The sequence below is a fragment of the Cyprinodon tularosa genome, unplaced genomic scaffold (genome assembly GCF_016077235.1).
Source record: "Cyprinodon tularosa strain WSP-4 unplaced genomic scaffold, ASM1607723v1 ctg173, whole genome shotgun sequence".
In the NCBI taxonomy this organism is placed as follows: domain Eukaryota; kingdom Metazoa; phylum Chordata; class Actinopteri; order Cyprinodontiformes; family Cyprinodontidae; genus Cyprinodon; species Cyprinodon tularosa.
Window position 1 is genome coordinate 580,684 of NW_024038559.1, and position 24,730 is coordinate 605,413.

A 24,730-nucleotide genomic window follows, 5' to 3' on the forward strand; every position below is an offset into this window, starting at 1 on the left:
ATGTTCATTGATTAGAGAGGCAATGTGTTCATATAGAGCCTGTAACTGCTCCTGTTTGTTCTTGTTTTTCTAAAACCAAGAAGTAAATTTATCCTGCACATCTTATTTAATGTGATCCATAGAGGGTAGACAATTCATTACGCGTCAGAAATAAACACCAATCAGAATTGGGCCATTTGGAAGATACTTGAAAAACAGCCAATCAGAATAAGTATTAAGCCCAGTGGGCGGGACTAAAATAGATTTCTCACACAAAGAAATCTCAGCCTAGGATGCCCTGCGAAGCCGCCATTTCAAAACGTTTAGGAATAACGGGCGCTGTGGAATTTTTTTTCTATACTTATATTTTTTATTTTTCTACCACATATTTTATAAATAGGTTGGCAAGAGGGGCATTTTTTACTTTTTAAATTATACCTTGCCCGCACGACTAATAGGGTAAGCCATTTTCCCTGCTTTCATTCCTGTAAGGCTGTTGAAATGGTTAGAAATAACAGAAACGCCCCCTCCATGCTTAACTGTCATTCAGGGTTTGTTTTTGACGTTTAATAAGCCATTTAATTTAATACTATTTTCGAAATTCGCTTAATAAGAAAACAGACATACTTAGTTGGGGATTGTGGCTAAATCCAGGAGTTAGTCAGAGTCCTTCAAGATGTTTTTGATAACCAAACCAACGTTTTCTGCTCAGCTCTAGGAAATAAAACTTACCACATTTATTGCGTTTTTTATTACTATTGTAGCTTTTTTTTTTGTCACGTTAGTCGTTCTTGGATTCATATTACAAGCGAGTACAACAGAATGGCTCCATTATGGTGTTCCTTTAGCATCGTGTCCTCTATCCATGGTTACTCTGAACCTGTCAAGTTTTCATATTTGTTTAATGCTATCTTTTTAGCCAAATATAAAGTAATGAAATATTTTCTTCAACACACGAATCTACCATAGCAGGTGTGCTCCCCAATGGATATACACGAGAAATGCCCATGTCTATTGTTATAAAATGTGTATCATATGAAAAAAACAGGAGAAGTTCCACGTTTAATGATGTGCTATATAACTTGGCACACTAAATTAGTTCATAAATATAAATACAATAAACTGTGCACAGTAAAAAGCCAATCCAGGTCCTGACAGATATCTAAGCATAATATTAAAAAAAACATTTGATTTCCCTTTGGGGTCAACAAAGTATTTTTGAATTGAATTAATCAAAATTCTTTAACACAAAAAGGTATGAAATTTGGTCTTTTTAATTTTTAGTATTTAAAATTGTTTAAAATCTTCAATCTATGTGACTGTTTTTGTTTTTTTTTTACTACCGTAGATGCTGAGGGGATGATATTCGAACAGAGCCCATAGGCACAGCTCTGACAAGAAACTCTGGAATATAGATCGATATTTTTAGATTCACCGACAGTTTTCCATCTCCCTTTGTCTATTATTTATTTACCAATACACCCTTTCATTAACCATTCTTCCACTCAACCCACTTGCCCATCTGCTAATGAACCCACCTATTTAGTTTTATAGGTTGCATATTTAAAGAATCACCATTAGTAGAAATGTCTGCCATACTGTCTAATTGACCCTGACTATAAAAGAATAAGAACTCTTAAAATTAGAGGGTTTTTTTTTTTCAAAGTATGACATTATAGCAGAACACATGCATGTATTAGCTTGTTTTGAGTTGCCTTCCAGAATAAACATGCAACTATAAACCACCCATTTCAGTTCAAGTCACAAACCAATCTGTTAAGATCATAGTGCCATGTTTGCTTCAAAATGTTACTGGGAACTTAGCAATTAATGTGTATTTTGCTTAATTAAGCTGTTCAAACATAAAAAAATAAATAAATATTAATCCTTTTGGAACTTTGTCTTGTTCAAAGACCACCAGACATTAAATGTGACAAAAAAAGTCCCAAAATCAGGTTTTTGTTAGAGGATCATCTGGTCATACTGATTCCCTATAGAACAGAAATCCAGTGCATGTGGACATCTACATTTTCCATTTTATCCTGGTTTAAATTTATGGCTGAATCAGCAGTGGATCTACTCTGATTTCATGTCTTTACTTTTCTTTTTTAAATTAGTTATCGTTTACTCTTGTCAGCACATGTTAATACCAAGTTATATGCACATCCAATTCATGCTGCAAATAATGCAGATGATTTTTTTCATGTTTAGATTTCATGGTGTGGTATCATTGGGCAGATAAATGCACTGTTTAAGAGTTTCGCTCTTGCACACATTTGTGTCATGCACCATAAAATTCAGCACTGCAAACCTGTCATAAATCTGCAAAACTGATGTTCATGTCTGATCAGATCTTAAAGATGACTTATCAAAAATAGTTATAAAGAATGAAAAACATTTTTGCTGAATTAGAAGTTGTCTGTGTATCAGGATCCATTACCTTATAGCTGCAGGGAATTTATAGACATTTCTCGACTTTTATAATAATTTCTACTTTTGAATGATACATTTATTGTTTTAGATTAATGTGGGCATACTGTCTTCATTTAATGTTTTATTTTTCAGCACAGGGAGGTTAAAATGAACATACAAGCCTGCATAAAGGATCTGACATTTTTTCCTTTTTAATGGGAACTGTCCTGCTGACTGTTTTCAGATGGATGCAGAGCCTGATCAAAAGTCAAAAATATCGAAGAATGAATCCCAGAGAGCTGGAGGTGACTCCAATTCCAGGTCTGTCCCGTGGTGTCTTTGGTTATCCTTTAGCTCTGGATGCAACATGATCATTCAGTGAGATATTTAAAATACCAGAGGGAAAAATATAAATGTGATGAATAGCCTTGCTTTCTGCCATGTTTTTCATGCACTAGCTATTCGTAGCTGTGCACAGAGTATTCTAATGTGAGCTTTCTCAACATCTATAAATATCTGACACGCCTGATTTTCAGCAGACCAATTTTCTTATTATCAATATTTTTTTTTTAATGGGAATGCTTAATACTCTACAAACACAATTTTCTATTACTATTCATTAAAGAGTATACAAGAGAAAAGAAACAGGTTTTAGAAATCTATATATAGATAAACGGCTCATTCATTCAATTAATTTCAGTATATTTATATAGTGTAAGTTCAAAACAAATGCCACCCCAAGGCAATTTACAGAGACAGTTCAATCAGATCATACTGTTAGATTGATTAAAAGTTTTCTATTGAAGAAAACCTTGCTGATTTAATCTAATCATTGACTTTGCATCACACGCTCCTCCTGCATGAGCATGACGACAGTAGATGTTTGCTTAAATTTTGTTGTTGACTCCACAGGATTCTCATACTGAGCATGCATGCAGCAACAGCAGAAAGGGAAAACTCAATTTTAATAGGAAGAAACCTGAAGCAGAACCGGGTTCAGTGTAAGTGGCATGGGGTTCAAGGAGACAGAAGGAGGCATTCAAAATAAATATTGGTAGCTTCATAACGTTTGTTCTGATTATGGAAAGTTTGTGTGTTTGATCGACTAGAGGTAGAAATTTAATAGGAAGACATTGGATAATTTTAAGGTACAACATTATGTTCATAGGTGATTTCAAGCAATCAGAAAGTGAACTTAAACTTATGACAAGTTGTACAATGACAAACTGAATCAGTCTTCAACACAATCTGCAAACTAACAGAGGAGAAAGTGCTTTTATTTGCTCTAAAACCTGACTGAAACTTGAAAAATCTAGTTTCTTAATTCAGGGCTTAATTACAGCCATCTTAAAAACCTGTGGTGCATACCAAGTATTAGGTTTAGATGGATTATATCTAAAATTGAGGTGGAAATCAGAGTGAATACTTCCTGAGATAAATTAAGTGTTACTGGATCTAGAATGAAAGTTGAACGCTTAGATGAATAATTTTGCTAACTCTGAAATGTCAACCGGACTAAAACTCTTGTTTTATAAAGGGAAATTTTATACAGCAGTAGACTGTAAAAGTTATTTCACTTAGTGGCTCACAAATGAAAATATTCTCCCAAAAGTATAACTTCCCCATTATAAAAAAAAAAAAAACTTTTATTATGCTGTTTATTAGAAGTAACACTACTGTGATACTAGCTGCTAGCATTAAAGAAATGAACAGTGTCAGTTGTTTAGAAATAATTTCTCTGTTTATAATGTCAATCTTAAAGTGACTTTACCTTTTCCATTATTATGAAAAAAGAACTAAATGTTTAAAAAGTGAAGTGTATTTATAAAACATTGCTAAAGTCTATCCTTACTTCCACAGGGGACGAGGGTCCAAAGGCCGTGGTCGAGGTGGGAATATGAGTCGAGGTGGTATGCGCGGTGGGCGAGGTATGGTCAAAAGCTTTGGTCCACCGGGACGTGGGAGAGGCCGTGGGAAAGAAGGAGCCATGAATGGATTCGGACCCATGAGGTATTCAGTTAGAGAAGTTTTAAGTTGGCTGAGCATTAATGATGTATCATGCCAGCCGAAATCCTCCAACCCACATGCCACCATTCTCTTACCTGCACTCTGTGGGGATCCTAAAGGAATGTTCAATTTATTTTGTTTAGCACCGTCCATGTAAGTATATTAAAAGTTAATATGCATTTCTTTTGCAGAGGAATGGGGAGGATGAGACCTTACCCTGACCTCAGAGGACATCGTGGTAGGGGTGGTCCCATGGGTATGGGTCCACCGCCGCCTCCTCTCCCTCCTCCTCCCCCTCCTATGCACTTTCGTGGGCCTTTTCCACCCATGCCAAGGTAACATGTTGACATTGTCATATCAAGTAAATCAGATGGTCTAGTTCACCTTTATAGTGTCTGCATCCAAAATCATCTTAAGGCAGGGCTGTACAGTGCAGGGTTTTATTTGCATTTGCACCTAAAAATAGATTGGTGTGAGTAGGGGGAAAAAATAGGAGCATGCGTGCCAATCCAGATTTCTCCTCTTTCATTCATATTTGCTCCTAAAATAAGTCAGTCTTGATTTAAATAAGATATTCCTTCTCCTTTTGTTAAAAAATAAGAAAAGGTAGACATTTCTAAAAAGTATAATGGTAATTTTGTATAAGGAAAATAGTTAAGGAACCAGCTACTAGACGTCACTGTTCCAGCAGAGGCACAAGTGCTTTTGTTGTTATATTTAGCGTCTTTTCAGACCTTTCTTGCACCTTTTTAGTGGGATTTCTCTCTGTTAAAGGAGACTTTGGGAGCAAAACGTAAAAGCAACAAACTGTGCAAAAAAATGAGTGGATCCAAAGCGAGCCTCCCTCCCTTCCACTCTCTCACTTTCCACTGTCACCATGCAGCTTTGGAAAAAAAAGTTCCCCCTTCTTTGCTGGTTACGTTAAAACTTTTAGAAATACAAAGGAAATATGTCAATATCCTGACTTTTAATGAGCGTAATGGCAGCAGAAACAGTGTCTTAAAACGCATTTATATCCTTGTTGGCACATAAACATGAGGAACATGCTGTGAAAACAAACACTGTGCCGGACTTCAATCGGCTCACAGCGGCAGGTGAGCACAGTGTTGTCAACTCAGCAACATGGTTGTTATTTTCAGCGACTTTTAGGACATTTTTTTTAAACTAGTGACCATTTCCTTTCTTGTTGGAGACTTTTGTGACGACACATTCACTGACAGCTTTGAGTTTATTGCTTCAGCAAAGTGTGAGAGAGGAAGCCCCTCAGTCTTCCTGAACGCTGCGGCCCATTTCTGCAATCAAGGAGAAGAGCGACTGTCCATTTCACCATTGAACAAGAGCCACGCATGCCCAAAGCTTCCAGTGATTAAAAAGTGGGATGTAAATGCAAAATTTAGCCAAAATTTTATTTTCTTTGAACCTGTTGCACTAAAATAGATCCTCCCTGCATTACATATGAAGCCTTAACATTAACTTTTTCAAATATGTATTCTGATGGGCAATTTTTTTTATCAGAGAAAAACAGAAATCTTAGAAAATCTAAATTAATATATAATCATTATGACTTGTCCTAAAGAAAAGTAAGTGCAATAGATGCCATATGACGAAGTTTAATGTAAACCTTGTATAAATTATTATTTGAAGAGATGAAGATACAAGGTCTTTATTAAAATTTTTTATGGGAGATGTCAGCAAACAGGACAACCTTATGTTCTGTACATATTGCATAGGGCAGAAGCAGGCAGGTAATTTGTCGAAACCTCCATTAAAAGGTATAGACTAGAGGATGATCTTTTATTTCCGGATTGATCATCTAAATAATTGGTCCTCCTAATTGTCAATCATTCTGGTGATATGTTTACGTAAGGCCGTCTGTATGTGCTCGTCCCGTTCGCTATCATTTTCTGCGCATTTGCACTTTCAGGCGTATATCTGTGGTGAGCTACAGTTTTAGACAGTCATTGAAGCTCACCTTTCTCACCACAGTTCTTTGAAAATGGCAGAGGGTCATAAGAGAAAAATGTCTATGAAGTGTATGAGAAGAAAAGAAAGGCAGAAGAGGCAGATATATCCCAGAATTCTGTGCATGGAGAGCTCTCTTTGCAAAGCATTATGGGATTCGACTAATAACAGAAGGCGCTGGCACCGCATGGAGGAGGAGGAGTTACGTGACCAATGGAGCAAAAAGCAGTGATCATCTGTATGAATGGTCAATTAGCTATATAGTACCCGCTATATGTGGACACAGTAAGCTTGTTTGAGCTATGAGAACAGCACATTTTAAACAGGCATGCACAAGGGGAAATGGTCTTGTGCATGTTCCAGACATAGGCAATGTGGAGTCAACAAGTCATCTCCATGTCATGTATTTGTTCTACCCAGCCACTGAAGCAGGTGAGTCCAATCTTCACCATGAATTAACCTGTGCAGATTGGACTCACCTGGTTAATTGGCTGGGTAGATTAAATACATGACATGGAGATGACTTGTTGACTCCACATTGCCCATGTCTGGCATGTTCTTGCACATGCATTTTTTTTTTTAAGTGCACAGGGCGGGTCTTTTAAAAAATCCTTCAAAATACCTTTAAAGAAGGAGAACTTCATAAAATATGAATCATAACCCGGGTTAATTTTAATTAAAAAAAATCGTGCTATGCCAGAAAGTTCTTAATACTGCTACATTTAATTTGTGAGCCTATGCTCTCGGTGAGAAAAAGCCAAGCATATAACCCTGCCTTAAGGTAATATAATAGACAGATTACATAAATTCACAATCATATATATAAAATGCAGTTCAGTCCATTGTTTTATGTTTCTCTCTATGCTATTATTTAAATTCTAGATATTGTTCAGAAGTAAATGATACAGGTGTCAGTATTGTTTAAAAAGCACGCATGATTTTTCTTTTGCTTTTTTTAAAGGCATGGACCCCCTCCACCCTCCCCTCCAGGTCACCCTGGTTTCAGAGGGCGGCCACCACACCCTCGAGGCAGAGGCATGCCACCGCCTGGCCCTCCACCACACTTCCTCCCCCGTGGTCCAAGAGGGTAAGACTGGTTCCAGTTTCCATACAACACTTTTCTCCTAACCTTTCTTGGCTCTTTGTTGTCTTACTTTTCTGATTCATTACTCTATGGGACCTTTTTCACCCAATTGGTTCCTGGGCTTACCTGGTGCTAGAGCTTACTAAGACCTGGTACTTTATATTTCCACAAACACAAAGTCAAATCTTGGATCTTAGAAACTGGAGCAGCCTGGTACCACTTTGCTGCTGGAACATAGGAAAGAACCACTTTCTGGTTCTTCACTTGTAATGTTTAATATTTTAAAAACTGCTCATTTCAGTTTTGTTTCTCATCAATTAAAAGCAAATATAAAAGGAAACAGGAAATATAGTGCTTTAATAAGCAGAATAATAGATGCTGACTTTGTTAGCTTAGTTAACCAATATTGGAGTTAAAGTAGAGATGACAACTTTCCCTTAAAACCATAATTTCATTTCTGATGGACTTTTTAATACAGTTGATCTTTTATTTACTTCTTGGACTGCTTATATAATGAACTACATGCTGTTTATTGCTGTACATGAGAGCTCAGCTGATTAGGATTGAAGAGCTGCATGTTTAAAAAAATATTAACAGAGTAGGGTAGAAATTGGGGGGGTCTGTTTGCAAGGATGCTGGAAGCAATAATATAATTTGTGTGCCTATAATAATGTAATAACATGTCTGTAACTTTGCTCTGGGTTGGTAGAGAAGCAAAACTGTTCTTTAGAAGAACCTAAGCACCAGCTGTGGTTTTCAGCAGGAGCCTCTTTGGTGGAAAAGCCCTGTGAGTGAAAAGGCTCTTAAGATTAGACTGTGCTTTTCTGCTCAACATGGTTATTGCATTGTTTAAAAATTTAGCTTGATATTTTTTACACTTATTTGTGATCTAGCACATAATCATTCAAGTGCTAGAACTAAATACAATATTCTTGCTTTAATATATGCCTTTCTTCAACACACTTTTGCTAGTTATTAAATAAGTCATTAAACAGACATAGTACACTTACAGCATCAAGCTATATTATTCATGCATGAAGGATTAAACTACAAAAACATATTTTTCTTTTCACATGTATAGAGTTTACTGAAAGTAGCTAAGAGATTGCTGCTCTTACCAGAGTGTGCCCCCTATTGGCCAAAGCCAAATATCCAATGTGTGATTTTATCCTTTTACACAGCTACCACAATGGACCGGTCTCTCCTCCGCCTCACCCCCCACCTGGCAGAGGCCAGAGGTGGCCAGGCCCCCCTGTTGGCCGCCGATTTTAACTGAATAAAAGCTATAAAATGAGCACCTGCCATAGTATGACTGGCCTAAAATGGATTGAATCATCCCCAAACTCAAATATCTATTATCCAGTCTGTGGCCAAGTATTATTGGTATTTCATTCCGGAAATGGGAGGAAACTTACTTGTTCCCACTGGAGACATATAAAACGATGAATAACTCGGCAATGTGAACGCATTAACACGTTGTGTTGCTCATCAATAATGTTGGCACTGCAGAGACTTTTGATATTGTTAAAAGATGTTTGTAGTTAAACGTTCTTAAATGGGAAAGAATACTGTTTGGTTAATGTTATTGTTGTCACCTGTTAGCCTTAACTTTCTTTCCTGATTTCTCGATAAAGACTAAAAAAATGGTGACACTGTATATCAGAAAATGGCAGAAGAGGGGGAGAGGGAAAAACACTGTACCCTCAAGGATTAATTTCACATCTTGGAGCGCCCTTGTCTTTCATTTTGTTACATTGAGGTAGTTATGTATTATGTCGCAAAATAGTGCAACAATATTGTTAAACACTTGCTCATTTGTCAAGTGATAAGACAACTGAATTTGTAGTATTCGTGAATATTACATTTTGTAATATAGATTATATATATTTAATGTGCTGCTATTTCAAGTTATAAGTACTGCTATTTGAAAGATTCGTGTTGTCTCCGGCAATCTGTTGTGACATGACACTAAGGAATTTTGCATAATTAGTATTCACTTTAGTTAAAAGTTAGTCTCTTTACTCTGTTTAGTTTTTTGAGGTGTTACATCCTTACCTATTGTAATTACTATAAATATTGTGAATCTGTGAATTTGTTTTATGAAAACGTTTAAGATCTGAGACGGTCGTGAAAGAATATAAAATAAAACAAAAAGTAAATAAACACTACTTCTCCTTATTTGTTCATTCACAAACAAGTCTGAAGCAATTTGCATGTCAATGCCTTGCAAAATCTTTAGAATTATTGAACTTTTCCCCATTTTTGTCAATTAGCAGCCAGCTATAACTTTTATAAGATTTTTGTGCTGGTGGACGAACACAATGTAGTGTGCAGTTGTGAACTGGAAAAAAAAATAAGACTTGATTTTCTGATTTTTTTCACTAATAAAAACCTGAAAACTGGTTGTCCATCAGTACCAAGCTTCCAGGTTACGCCCCATAAATTACATCTAGACTTATCTACACTTCAAAATTATCTGCTACTTTTTGTTGGTCTGACATTAAATCCTAATTGTGCTTAGGAATGTCTCATATTATGACCCAAAAATAAGAATTTAAAAGGTGTAGGAAAACTTTTGGAAGAAACCATGAACAGAATGTATCACACGGTCAGCGTGAGCCTATGTTATTTAATACTTTAACATTTTATCCAAGTAGTTTTACTTAAAAGCCACCATATATGTTTGTATAGAAGTTTTTCTATACTCTCTGGAGCTAAAAAGTGCTAGCTCTAGTGCTTTACTAAAAGTAGCACATTATTATTTCTAACATCTATCGAAGTAAGACATTTATAAGCAAAAGTGAGAGAAACAATAATGAAAAACATCTGAATAGGTAACTGGAGAGCATAATAAAGGGTTTTCCAAGAAGTGTAATGGAAGCTAATGTTACTGGAGGACTCCGGACCGCTCCAATATCAAGGCTTTTAAATGCTAATTTTATATAAAAATCAGTGGTAGCATGTCTAAAAGGAGGACATCATTCTGAAAGGATAATCTGAGATGACAAATGACTGAACTTTTTTTATTTTTAACTCTTAAAAAGAGGCAAGATGGTAATTTCCTGTGCACTTCAGATGTGAGCAGGACATTAAGGATACAGTAGCTCAATCATGTAAAAATGTATAAACAATTGTTCTGTTCTGATGGCTAAGTAGCTTTTTAGAGTTGCAGCTACTAATGTCATAATTTAGTGACTAAACTAATCAGAAATGCCTTAAATAAACTTGTTTGGAATGATGAATACAAAAAATAAGCTTTAGGTGTTTTACATCCTCATTTAGGAATGGCTAATTTATTCAAAAAAGCCAAACATTGCTAAATTGAATTCATATTTATTCCCTAAAGTTCAGGGAACAAGAACTTTTAAATGTTTATGCTTGGAACCACACAGATGCTGCAGAATATTTTATTTCTGCTGCAGACCCAAGGGGGGAATCAGTTCCAGCTGCTGCAGTCTCTCATCGTCTCTTTATCTCTTCAGATTTCTCAGCATTTATTTTTTTGCTTTTGTCCTCCACCTCTGTAGTCCCTGTGGTTGATTATAACAAACTGACTTTCGTTGTTTCCTAAAGGGGGTGGGAGGGCACAAAGTACAGTTAACCTCCCTGGCCCCACGAGCCCCGACCCTCCCTCACATCCCTTCTCTCCTCGATCAGCAGCATGATATCTGAGAAGATGCAGTGCTTCAATCGACAAGGTGAGCCTCCTGTTGTGTCTTTAATGCCTCTCGTACAAAGAGAGATTCTTTTATTTTCCCAGGACAGGCGACGCAGCTACTTCGAAGTTTCATCCCAATCGGAAGGCTGCTAAGTATTTATGGGTTTGTGTTTATGCCTGAGCTGCAAAGATCAGACCATTCATTGTTCTTTATAAGAGTGTTTTATATAAGCTTGTGCAGTATTGCAAATGACTGCTTGGATGTAATATTTTGAATGTTTTTTTGCATTTGAACTCTGATTGTTAGTAAGGCCTGGGTTAACTGTATCCAACAACAGTATGGCATTTAAATGTATCCTGGATAATTTCCAGTCTTAAAACTGTGCAGAGCTAGCAAAGGATGCTCACTCACAAAGGTGCTTTTTACTTTAATAGAATTGCAGTGGTGCATTTCAGCTCCAACTTAATTGTCAGTTTCACAGTAGACGAGCTAAATTCGGTCTATTTAGAGATGACCACCTTGTGCTAGTGAAAGGATAAAAACTTAAATCTATATACATGTGTTTATAGCTTCAGCATTTGAAACCATCACTTCTGGGAATTTAAAACTTCACGTTATTTGAACAATTAACATCTCTAAATTGTTGCAACTCAAATTAGAATCAATTTAGAAAATTCTATTCATGATATTCAAGTGCAGCTAAACTTAAGACTGTTTCTTTGAAAAAACAAGTACTTACATTTCAGGGATTTATACATAAAACTGTATCCACTGACAGATTACTGAGCATTCTGCTAACAAAGAAATACACACTTTTCTCAGTCAGTACCAGCTCATTTAGAATCTGTAAATGGGCAGAAAGATCTGATAACCCTCCTTTACATATTACATGATCTGTAATGTGCAACTTGAAAATATCGAGTTACATTTTGCATGATTTATATAAATGAGCAAATTACTTGTTTTCATTAAATACTAGTCACTTGATTTGAGCATGCTGTATTTTTTATGCATCTATGAAACTTTGGGCTGTGATTTTTATGTGCCTAAATACAATAAATAAATGTGTGCAGGTCTTGTCGTGTCAACATTCTTTAAATGCCCAACACACATTCAGTGAATCAAATACAGCAGAATTACAACAGAAAAAAAACTACATTCCACATAAGATTTTATAAATTTTACTTAGAAACAAACTTTGACACACAGAAGTGGTTTAGAACTGAACAAGAGTAACACATTTTTAACACACTAATGAATGTATGCAAAATATGTAGCTAAAGATCAGTAATCAGCTTTGTATGAGGATCTTGCAGATTTATACATATAGCTTTATACATAAAGCTTCTTAAACTTTTTACAACTTATAAAAATTCACCAGATGACCTATTTGCTTGGTTTGTCATCAATAGGATGGTCTTTCCACATGGGTTCAAGGATGTGATCTGGAATTTTCTCCATGGCTGTCTGTAATTGCAAACAGAGGAGAAAAGTCAAGTTCATTTATAAAACCTCAACCTTTTTAGTAAGTTACTTTTTTTACTGGTTCCTTTCTTCCTTACCTTTGTCACCTCCATGGCTACACCTTCAGGGAGGTTCCTCTGGATATATTCAAGATACACCTGTGCTGTGCAGCCTGTAATATGATGTAGCTAAGGGGAAAAAAAAATCAACAAATGGGTTATTAAAAAGCACCACTTTTTTTTTTTTATCCACTTAACAGGACAAGCCCCCACCTCAATACATCGGTAGTGTGTTCTCATCTCATACTGAACTCGGTGTTTCTTGTAGATGTGCACTGACTTCAAAAGCGTCAGTCTCTCTATGTCCTTGGGAGGCTCAAAACTGGTTGAAAAAAAATCCCCAAATTACAACCAATGAAAATACTTTGAGCTTTTGGTGCATTGGTACTCAGACTCACACTTTGGCCATAGTGATGCCCAGTTCTTTAGCCGCCATGGTGGCGAAGAACTCGTAGCTGTCCAAGACTGCTCTGTCATGACCTTTGACCAGAACAACCACTTTCTGGAAGAGTGTGTCAGGCTCATCTGTGGCTGTGATCTGTGTGAAAAAACAAGCAGGCCAAGAATATAAAAACAGTTCAATACAATGGCTCTATGCTATAAATCCCATTTCTAATTAAAAAAAAAAATGTTATATGCATCTTACTGTAAAAGGTGTTGAAGATAAATATGTGGCTGTGTGGAAGAAAGTGCTGGATGACTGTAGAAGCTGGAACCTGGACAGAGATGCATATAGCAGTTGAGATGGAGGGCTGAACACAGACATGGTTTCCATTTAAAGCTGGTAAATAAATAATTACCCTTAATTTAGAATTAAACGAAACTAAGTATAATTTACAGTTGTTGCTGCAGGATCAAATATTTTTTATTCCCATCAATAACCTCAACCTTAAGTTCACAGTACATAATTATTTCTCCTTTATCATTTCAAGCGTGATTTGAACGCAAATCTTAAATGGGCTTTAAAATAGGTAACTTTACTAGTCAGTTTCAAAGCCAACAGATTAACAGACAAAAACTTACCGAGTTTGACCGCATTTCCTGTGACGAGAACAAGAATTCAAACCCCGAGGTCCCTGTAAACACAATTAATTTAGTAGAAATCTACATATTATAGCATTTATTGTGTAACAGCACGAAGTGAAGGGAGCCACGAGTAACCGAAATTGCGGTTTTAATGACCAGTTATCTTTTCACTCTCTAACCCAACAATCAAAAATAACTGATTAAGCACAGTGTATAAAACAAGAAACTTAATTGTTGACATACCAACTGTGAAATTCCACCTAATATTCTGGCAAAAGACAGTAAATCGCGTCTAAGGACCAAGGGCGCCGCCATGTCTTTGGTAGGGTAGAAAATATTAGGTAAGGTTTTGTGCGTACTGCCCCCTTGTGTAATGGAGAAGGAACTACGCCTCTGAACACCGCTTTTGTGCATTTGACAGTTTTTCTGTTCAATTTTATCTTCACTGCATTTAGAGTTTAATTTATGTAATGGTTAAAGACACATTTTAAAGTAAGAAAATACATTTTAATATAAAATCTAGATATGTACGGCATATACCAATTTAACGGAAGAGGATTAGGGCCACTGAAAAAACAAAGAAAGTTAACTGATTTTTAAATTTTATTTCAGTATATGAGAAAAAAGTCAGAATTCTGACTTCAATCTTAGAATTCTGACTGTTACTCAGAATGTTGACTTTAATCTCAGAGTTCTGACTTTTTTCTCAGACTTCTGACTTTAATCTTAGAATGCTGAATTTAATCTCACAATTCTGACTCTTTTTCCTCAGAATTCTGACTTTAATCTCGGAATTCTGATTTTAACCTCAGAATTATGAATTTTTCTCAGAATTCTGACTTTTTCTCAGAATTCTGACTTTAATCTCAGAGTTCTGACTTTTTTCTCAGACTTCTGACTTTAATCTTAGAATGCTGAATTTAATCTCACAATTCTGACTTTTTTTCCTCAGAATTCTGACTTTAATCTCGGAATTCTGATTTTAACCTCAGAATTATGAATTTTTCTCAGAATTCTGACTTTTTCTCAGAATTCTGACTTTAATCTCAGAATTCTGACGTTTTCTCAGAATTATGACTTTAATCTCAGAATTATGACTTTTTTTTCTCAGAATTATGACTTCAGTCTCAGAATTTTGATCTTAATGTGGATGGCCATCATTAAGGAAGAGATGTGGGAGCACTGACCTTTCCTGACAAAGATGTGAGTTGTTTGGGAGGGCCAGTAACACATTGGTTAAAAATTAGGAAATTAGGCAACTTTTTATGTGATGCTATTTTATTAATGGAGGAGCAGAAGCTCATTAAAACAAGAGAGCTAGTCTCTAAAACAGACATTGCTACTGCTTGATGCTAACATGTTTGTTAGCTGTCAAAATTCTGATAAAAAAAAAGTCATAATATTAAAAATCAGTTAACTTTTTTATTTTCTCAGTGGCCCTAATCCTCTTCCAAATGTGTACTGCTCTGAATAACAAATAAATAACAATACTGTTTTATGGGATGTCTAAAAGCCTTATATGCAAAAATAAAATGTATACTTTATGCAAATACTTTTATTGGAAGTATTTGTTATTATATTCTACTGTCTCACTTCATGTTTTACATGCAATCTTTGTGTTGTTTGAGTTGTTTTGGCACATTACATGAATTTCTTTCAAACAGAGGTTATTTGTAAAACTCAACAAATGAAAGACAAAGTAAAACTAAAACCCAAAAGTAAAAAACATAGAAAGCAAAACAAAAGCCAGGTATATAAATAAAAATAAAAACAACAACATCGAAATGCCAAAAGCATAAAAGAAAACATACAAATAGCAAACTTCAATTATGTATAGCTGATATTAGATGAGATTTAGATGGAAATGATATGCACGAGAAGCAGGTTTAAATATAAATAAATACATTTAGAAAACAAAATATTGAATGTAGTGCAATATAAAGTTATATAAACATCTTAAAAAGACTATGAAACAAATTTATTATGTATAGTTACTAAAGTTGGCAATAACTACTATGTAAAAAAATAAGTATTATAATTTGCTTATTCATTTCTTTTGCAAACTAAACTAGAAATAAAAGAATAGATTATAAACGAACTTCAAATGGAAGGCAGACTGAATCAAAATGTTTTTTTTTTTCTTCTCTTTTACAAAACATCCAATCTCAACTGGCTTTAGATCATTCGAGGCTGAAGGTACGGATGTAAGGAGTCAGATTGGTCATGAACTCAACACAGGCTGCTCCCTACAGTAGTTTATTTTAACTGTGAGCCCAAATTTTTATATCTTTTTATTATTCTTTATTTCTAATATTATTAAAATGTTTAAAATCGTTTCCCATGCTTTTGTACACGATGCAAATGATTTGCACCCCATTATTTTAATTTACATCTTCCTCCAATGCATCTGTTTCTTCCAAATCAGTTTTTATTTTCTGTGACTGCCAGCAGAAGCATTGCCAACCAATGAAGCGTGTCTTTGTCTCACAATAAAGAGCTTGTATTTTTATCCACACGTGGAGGAAGATCAAAGTTAAACCTCTACAGTTGTTGGTATAAATAATTCCACTGGTCACGTGCGCGTCACGTGCCCCAGCTGTCTGGGCCCTGCCAGTTTACAGTAGCTTTCGGGCTGCAGGCGGAGGAAGCGGCAGCAGCAGCAGCAGCAGCACCGAGCCAAAGGTAAGCTCCCTTCAGCCCGCTGGTGTTCCCCCGTCTTTGTTTACACTGACGCTGTTTTTAGTCTCCCCCTTTATTTACTACATAGTTGTGTATTAAAGCTGACGTTATATATAAACTAAATGCCAGAGCGAACAGTTCTGTTAGCCGTAGCCGTCTGTTGAGCGGCGGATGGACGGATAAAAGTGTCCGCTGATGATGGGGGGGCTTCGGGTTCTGCTTCAGCTAGCTGCTCGGCTAACCAGCCACATTTCACTGCTTGGTTTCTTGTTTTTACCCCCCGAAACATCACATTGCTGTAGCTATAACATATAGAATATAGGTCAGATTAAAGCAAAGAAGAAAAAATAAATGAATACAGTTGAAATATAAATGTTTTCCCGATTGATTAATACCGCTGCTGAGATGTTTTGGTGTTTAGAACCTCTGGCTCTACCCAGCATCTTGGCTAGCTGCTGTTAGCTGGCAGTTAACGACAATACGCGGTTATCCTAACAATTTTATTAAGATTAAATGTTTTATTATTGTCGACTGTGTCTTTTTTCCCCATTGTTCCTCAGTAAGTAACTGGACCACCAACATTTTTGTCTTTGTTATAACACCGTTATATGCAATCGTGTGAGGATTATTGGACAGACTTGGCTTACATTTTGGTCGTGTCTGTTAAATTGATCGTCTTTGAATGTTGATGCATCATTTATGTCTCTGTTAATTTCATCTTTGCTCCTTTTGTGTAACTTTGGACATCATTCAACAAAACTTTATTTACTTAGAACATTTTAAAAACAAATTTGTGATACCTGAGCAGTTTTGGGGGAAATGAAGGAAACCCTCCCTATTTTATGTCACACAAATAAATAAACACTGAGGAGTCCTTATTTTTCCATCTGAGTTAGGTACTGAAAAATCTGATTCTCCACACTGAAAAGGGGACATAAATACATAAAAGTGAAACAGAACAAAAGCACACTGACAAGAACAACTTAGTTCTAACTATTAAAGATGCACCAAATTTCTCACTAATGAGGCTGCAAATTCTACAGTTTATATTTCTAATGCATGCATCATCAAAACTGAGATCTTCCAAATTTTCGTCTATAAAACATGAACATACTGTATGTATTTTGATGTACTCTTGTTAGTTGGGTTGGGAATTGATAAGATTTTCACGATTCCGATTTGCTTATCGATTCTGTGAAATGATTAGATTCCTTATCGATTCTCTGAAACGGTTCGATTCCGTATTGATTCTGTGAAACAATGAACGGTGACATTCGTCTACCTTCGCCTGGGACATTCTATTTCTGCCTGCCTCGGCAAAAACAGAAGGCAGTAAACGGGAGCTGCCAGCCGCTGAGCCAACCAGGCTACCCGTCTCGTCACAGTCATCTAAATCTAATGGAGAAGGCATCCGTTTAATGCAAAAGCATTACTGTACAATTTCGGGAAATAAACACATCTCCCCCTGATTTAAAAAAAAAAAAGGCGTCACCTTTCTCTTGTTCCCTGAATTGCGGAGCAACTTCGTAGCACATTTAATAACCCCAAAGAGAGATAGGAAATGGGTTTATTTCCAGAAATGGCATATTATTTACTAGGAACCACATTAGGCACCGCCAGTGATATAAAACTAGCTACTTACCACCAGAGTTGCCTTCCATGCCAGTCGTAACTTTAGCTTTTGTCTGGAAGCATCAAAAACATGGCATTTGTAAAAACGTATGCCATGTTGTATGCGCAGGTGTTTCTGCATGTTGGATGTATTTTATCCTGCAAATGTAATTGTCACTTTGCAATGATTGTAAACCGCCTTGTTGTCATCTTTCTCTTCCTTAAAATGAAGCCAAACTTTCGATCGCTTTGAGCGCTTTTGTTTTGCTTTTCTAGACTTACGCCTGATCACGTCCTACTTGGTTACTGAATGCAGTGTGCGTAACTTGCATAAATAAAGTGACGTAGCTGCCCAGAGGTTCTGGTGCTGCTTGGAACCGTTAAGAAAATCGTTAAGCGAGCTGCCAAACAGTGCCATGGAATTGGAACACAGAACCAGTTCTGAACAGGAGCCAGGTTTCGATTCCCATCCCTACTTGTTAGCACTATAAAAGCGATAGACAGGTTAAGGGAAACAAGGTTTGTATAAAAGGGAATAATTCTGGTTTATGCACAAAATCGTAATAAGTTCAGAAAAAAGGCAGGTTTATATTACAGTTGTTATTAAAAGTTATATCAGTGTTTAAGTTTGGAACCTAAATGTAAACTGAAATTGGTATTAGCCAGGAGTAATAATAATAATAATTGAACTATATTGGTCTCACATTGGAGAAATTTACCTCTGCATTTAACACATCCACTTGGGGAGCAGTGGGCTGCCATCGTGGGGCAACCGGGGAGCAGTGTCGGTTTAAGGGTTGTTGCTCAGGGACCAAGAGTGACAGTCTATGGGAGTGGGGCTCGAACTCAGAACCTCAGGATTCCAAGCTCTATGCCCTAATCACCAGGCCGACACTCCCCTACAACAACAAGAAAAGAGAAACTTTGGCGGCAAATCTCCACCCGATTCACCTCAAAACCAAGCAAAAATTTTCTGTTTTGACTAGGGGTGTGCAAAATAATCGCCGTGATGATGCATCGTGATTCTAATTTTCGTGATCTACTGCATCGATTCTTGACGCCAAGTATCGATTATTAATTTAAAAAAATTAATAAATAAAATTGCATCAATGGTTGGCGAACATCACCCAAAAACAAGTGTAATACAACTTCCAGTCCAGTAGATGTCGCTGCGGATGTATTGACGCACGCTGCCTTGTGTCACAAGCATTTCCGGCCGCGGGATACTGCGCCGAGTCATTCAAAAACAAAACATGGAGGAGAAAATATTGCAATGCATCACAATAATTCAAGTATCGTGATGCATCGTGATTGAATCGCATCGTGGCCTGTGAATCGTGATTCGAATCGAATCGTGACGTCTTTGGCAATACCCACCCCTAGTTTTGACTGATCTGCAGGTTTTTAGGATGAACTATGATAGGACATGGAGACCTGGCTGTAAGTTTGAATTCTGACTATTGGATTTTTAACAACCTACAACATGAAGAATAAAATGGAATACATCAATTAGGAGCTATGCTACAGAAACGCCTATTTCTAATTTTACATTTTGATGAAACAGAGGCTTAAATGATTAATTGTTTTTTTTTTCTAAAAAAAGGTAGTTCAGTAATTAAAGATCCTTCCGCTGAGGAGCGTAGTCCTTAAACTATTTTAGGTGGTTGTATTAATATTTCATTCAGTAGCTGTGGGGAGCAGGTGAGGGTTTTTCTGAGCCTTTATGTGGTTGGTCTTATTTTTGTTTCACCTGATCATATCTGTGTGATAACATTTATTGTTCTGTGTCACCCAGCAGCCCTCTCTGCAATCGCTGTGGGAGCTGGAACAAGCGGACAGGCTGGCATGATGAGGTTCTCCCGAGAAGTTGCTGACAGCTGATAGAGAGGGGTCCTTTCTCCTCCTCTCTTACACGCAGTCAGGAACAAATGAAGAGTACTTTGGACATTGGAAACTGAACAAAAAAAAAGAAAAAATGTCACTTGGGCTAACTGGAATTACTGCCTGGTTGGACATTAGCATGGCGTTCACTATATTGGATGCCTAGGCTGTCACTGTCTTTTGTCGGCTCATCCCTGACCCTGTACCAGCCCAGCAGCTCTCTGTTCAAACATTTCACAATGACTTGAGTGCCTTTTGTTTTTTGCACCCCTGTTGACTAAATTAATTCTTTCATCAACCTGTGATCGATCGCCTTTAATCGCTGTTGCAGATAGCCAAAGGAAAGCATAAGTACTATGCACTGTTGTTGCTATACAAAACCAATAACCTCACAGGAAGAGAGGCACTCATAACAGCGCTCAAGAGAAAAAGAACCTCTCCCTGAGTTGTCCTTTTTTTTTCTATATCAGAGGATTAGAAAGCTGCAGGGATGTTTGCTGCTGTGGAGCATGGCCCGGTGCTCTGCAGCGACTCCAACATCCTGTGTTTGTCCTGGAAGGGCAGAGTCCCCAAGAGCGAGAAGGAGAAGCCTGTGTGCAGAAAGCGGTACTATGAAGAGGGCTGGCTGGCTACCGGCAACAGTCGAGGAGTTGTCGGGGTCACGTTCACATCCAGCCACTGCAGACGGGATCGGGCCACCCCACAGAGGGTAAACTTCAACCTCAGAGGACACAATAGTGAGGTAAGTGAGGAGTGATTGAAAAATATCGACTTTTTCCAAACATCTATTGGTGTTTCTTTAAAATCAAAGTTCATTCAAGAAAATGTGGCTCCAATAACCTGCATCGTAGCAAGGTTTGAAAATATCACGTTTGTTTTCATAAGAGATATAAGATGAGACAATATTGTTATATTGAGATGGTCTATGTTGCATTATAATTATACTTTTATGTATGTCAGTAAACTTTCCATCAACCATTTCCCATGTTTATCTACAGCTTTTTGTTGAAAATATGCCTGTCTGACAAAGCTTTCATTCTCAGGGGCTTTTTTATAATTAAGGTATAAATAAATAAATAAATAAATATATATATTAAATCATATATATCACCATTCAGCTTAAAAATATCTGTTTTATTATTTTCCAATATTGCCCAGTCCTACATTGTAGTACAAATTACTGTCAAACTAGAGCTGCATCTATCAGATGGTACTGTAGCCCCTACTTCCTGATTCTTTCTTCTATTCTTTCACCCTTTATGGGGTTAACAGTAAGAACACTATCCAGGGTAGTAAAGGAGCTGAATCTGGACATCATTACATGACGCAGATGCTCATGGGTGACATTTGTTACATTAGGACATTTTTCCAGAAAAGGCATGTAGTTATTTTCTGTGTTTTTGATTAAATCTGGCAAAAGCGTTCCACTATCCCCTGTGCTGTGATCGCTAAGTCTTCAGCCTGCTGTAGATACGGTGGAGTAAAAACTGGCTTTGGTGGGTCTGTAAAGTCTGACGTTTCTTCCCAAGTCTCCGAATTGTGGACGTAAACATGATAAAGAACATAAATGCGCCTGGCCACCGTCTAAAAGTCAATCGGTGAAGATAAGAATATTGATAAAGAGAGTATCTTTAGAACTACAGTTACTGAATCCAGCATAGTTCGTCATCTGGTTTTTGAAGAAGAAGTTCTCCCTGTCTAATGCATTGATACGCTTGTACTTCTGCTCCCATTCAAAACGTTTTCTCTCTAGTCTCTAAAATTTCCCACTAACTGGGTCAGATCAGAAACATGAAACAATCAATTCCCAGTTCTAATATCTGCCGTGTTGGAACTGATTGATGCCATCAGCGTACAACAAAGCTGGCATCAATAACACCACACACAGGTTGCAGTTTCTCATTCTGTGTGTGTAGGTGCTGGTCAGATGGAGCATGGTGCTGTGTCAGCACTTCATAAGGTAGCTGAGGGGGGAGTGGATGAATCCCAACATGGAGCGACTGAGGCACAGCGAAAAATGTCATTTAACTAAGCCCACTTGAATTTGGTCCAACACTTATTCAGTTGGGCTGAAAATTTCCTTCTGTTCTGTTTCTGTAGCTCGTGTAAATAAGACCAAACCGAGAGTAATGGCTTAAATTTCCATTCATTCGCTTTTGGTGGGTTTTACAGATATATATAGATAATAAACTGTTATATAATGTTTGTAATATGCATTATATTGTTAAAACACAGTACAGTATTATATTGTTCATCTTTTAACTCCTCACTAGTATGTTATTCTTATACATTTTTTAAGGTCCACATTTGTGTGATCATTTTTCCTCTAATCTTTTTTCTGCTGTAAACACCACATATATATACATACATACATATATATATATATATATATATATATATTAGTGCTGTCAAAATTATCGCGTTATTATCGCGTTAACGCGAGGCCATTTTAACGGCGATAATTTTTTTAATGTGAGATTAACGCTATGTGGTTTTATGGTACAATTTTCCAAGTACATCCCGCTGCAGCCTGCGAGAAGGCGGGGCTATTTTCCCCCAGTCTATGCATTTCTCATAGGCTTCCAGAGCGGAGCTCCTCAAGGAAAAAAGACGCTCATACACTGGGTGACGCTACTGCCTTTTCTTTAAGCCCCACCACCAACAAACAAGTTTAGTGTCTGGTAACTAGTAGCAACCTGAAATACGCTGAGAAAACAGATTACTGAGGTGAAATTGAATCTGCTACGGCTGTCTGTGTACGCCACAGGTCGGTATCGCGTGTGTGTGTGTGTGTGTGTGGGTGCTTGTGTGTGTGTTCTCATTTTTGTTAAGAGGCTGAAAAGTTACTTTCTAGAGCATAGACTACCTCCATCTAGTGATGTCGGTTGATTGATTTTAAAGTATTGATTGAAAATTGTTCATTATTACCTTGGTTAATTAACATCTAATGTTAACTCTACTAAATTTTATAGCAGTAGGGTAAAATGCTTGTCTTTGTTCAAAAGACTGAATTAACTGTAAAGACTGTCTTTTACATCAGCCTGTTTTCAGGGCCTTTTTTTTGGCTACATATTTGTTATTTTTGGCATAAATCAGTATCTGTGACCTGTTTTCATTTTAAAAAAAGAACATTGGCACAAACCTAGCCTGTATGTATTTTTTTTGTATGTCATCGAGAGTATTTAAATGATTTTCAATCAGGAAAAAAATGTGCGATTAAAATGCGATTAATCGCGAGTTAACTCAGGCATTGATGCGATTAATCGCGATTAAAAAAATTTAATCGACTGACAGCACTAATATATATATACATAACTTGAACAGATTCTATGCATTTTCATACCTCACATAGATGACAATATACACTATTTTTTATTTATTTTTATTGAATTAAGTAAAGAACAGTTCATTCTTTCACTTTTCTCATCCCAGGTTCATTACAGAGAAATCTATAAACATCCCACTTTTGACTTAAGCGATAAATAAGTAAATGCCCCCTCGTAATATTTTAGAATTTCCTACAGTGGTAGTTATTAAACATCGTAATGAATTCTGTCAAGCTGGGAAGGAGCTTCATGGTTGGTGGTCGTTTTTCATTTGTCTTATAATTTGGAGTGGATTGAATGATGTGAATACAAGAAAAAGAAAGAAATTTACCCTCATGCTCCTTAAGCCTTCCAATATTGTTCCAAATATTCCCACTTGTTTTAGAGCTAAACCTTTTCTCTGCTTTTTTAGAAAGAGCTTTATCACTAAATTTGTTTAAACCACATTGTCCTCAGATGTGCTAACACAGCATAGATGATGTGTCCTTTTATCTGAATTAGGATAATCCTTCACTGTTAAAGCTGTTGGAGCCAAGTTCTGGAGATGGAGTGAAGTGTGGATGGTGAGAACCCTGCTGTCAATAGCAGAGGATTATATTGAATGACATTTAAAAGCAGCAGCAAGTCGCATCTTATTATAGAGCTTTATTGGAATAAATGGTAGGTAATATATGATTAGATTAGGGCTTTGCAATATGCATTTTAATTGTTGATATCGATAATTATACTTTGTCATTTTAACTATTTGAAAAAAGGACATGGGCCATATTGAAATTTTAACCCTAAACCTCTCTATATGTATCCTTTAACCGCTAATAAAGGGTCTTGCTTAGTTTGGACTTTGGAGTTTGAGAATCTGAATCCTTCCTTCTGCCTACATCGCCCAGAATGCACCTTGATTCTAGATAAGAATTCAGTAAATCCATAGAACATTATACTTGACGCATCTTCTTTTGCTAATGCAAGGGTGTCGATCATGACTTGTATATATATATTGATATTGTTTCATTGCCCAGCCACATATGATCTTTGATTATGATGGTTTTTTTTCAGTCAGATTTCATTTATTTTCTTCCAGAAAGTTTTCCTGCCAATATTTCTTTTATTTGCAATCTCTCTCTTTATTGTCTGCACTTGGTATAAAAGGCAAAACAAAACACTTTCCTGAAGCTGCCTTATGTGTTAAAAAATTGCTTTAAAGATCTAACAGCTGTTTTTATCACTAAATGCTCCGGTTCCTCTCTGTATATTGGATAGCTTATACATTATTTAGCTCCAGCTTTAACGCAGGGAATAACAAAGAAGCTGTCAGATGTTTTCAGAAGAAGCAGCCATTTTAGACGCATTCACAAGAGACTTCTTAGTGGATCCTTTCCCAAAGGCAGAAATCCCTGAAGGCCTGATTCTGACTTTGCTTTCTGATAAAAAGAGATGAGTCTCATAGGCCCCTAATCCAACAGAGACATGTGACCTAAGGGCATAAATGTGTTTACCATTTCATTGTTTTTGACTCATCTGGCTGTGCAGCTTCGCCTTTGGTAGTCAGTGTAACATCTTTTGGTAAATCACAGATTGTAGGCT

The 24,730-nt window shown here is 36.7% G+C and overlaps 3 protein-coding genes across 8 annotated transcripts in view; 2 read left to right on the forward strand and 1 right to left on the reverse strand.

The window, feature by feature from the left end:
* Nucleotides 1-253: 253 nt before the first annotated feature.
* Nucleotides 254-12,090, forward strand: si:ch211-51e12.7 (uncharacterized protein LOC336335 homolog). 3 transcript variants are annotated; one of them, XM_038281659.1, is made up of 6 exons: nt 254-438; nt 2,636-2,712; nt 4,252-4,401; nt 4,590-4,733; nt 7,322-7,447; nt 11,205-12,090. In XM_038281659.1, exons 2-6 carry the CDS (start codon nt 2,636-2,638, stop codon nt 11,281-11,283), a joined length of 576 nt encoding a protein of 191 aa, XP_038137587.1. In that variant the 5' UTR covers nt 254-438; the 3' UTR covers nt 11,284-12,090. The 3 variants fall into 3 exon arrangements, with proteins under 3 accessions (XP_038137587.1, XP_038137588.1, XP_038137586.1); XM_038281660.1 differs by lacking the exon at nt 11,205-12,090 and adding an exon at nt 11,018-11,198 and having other exon boundaries at nt 256-438; XM_038281658.1 differs by lacking the exon at nt 11,205-12,090 and adding an exon at nt 8,626-9,612 and having other exon boundaries at nt 257-438.
* A 178-nt stretch (nt 12,091-12,268) lies between these two features.
* On the reverse strand, nt 12,269-14,040 carry mrps10 (mitochondrial ribosomal protein S10). Of its 2 annotated transcripts, none has more exons than XM_038281656.1 (7): nt 13,896-14,040; nt 13,650-13,702; nt 13,273-13,378; nt 13,025-13,164; nt 12,840-12,948; nt 12,666-12,755; nt 12,269-12,570 (listed from the first exon to the last, which is right to left on the reverse strand). In XM_038281656.1, exons 1-7 carry the CDS (start codon nt 13,965-13,967, stop codon nt 12,490-12,492), a joined length of 651 nt encoding a protein of 216 aa, XP_038137584.1. In that variant the 5' UTR covers nt 13,968-14,040; the 3' UTR covers nt 12,269-12,489. The 2 variants fall into 2 exon arrangements, with proteins under 2 accessions (XP_038137584.1, XP_038137585.1); XM_038281657.1 differs by having other exon boundaries at nt 13,273-13,342; nt 13,896-14,039.
* A 2,148-nt stretch (nt 14,041-16,188) lies between these two features.
* The window catches only part of tulp4a (TUB like protein 4a), a 28,762-nt gene continuing 20,220 nt past the window's right edge, over nt 16,189-24,730 (forward strand). For 2 of the 3 annotated variants that reach the window (XM_038281635.1, XM_038281637.1), the window contains exons 1-2: nt 16,189-16,334; nt 19,738-20,565. In XM_038281635.1, coding sequence (XP_038137563.1) covers nt 20,314-20,565 — 252 coding nt within the window. In that variant the 5' untranslated portion in view covers nt 16,189-16,334; nt 19,738-20,313. The remainder of the gene's footprint in view (nt 16,335-19,737; nt 20,566-24,730) is intronic. The other variant, XM_038281636.1, reaches the window with a different exon arrangement.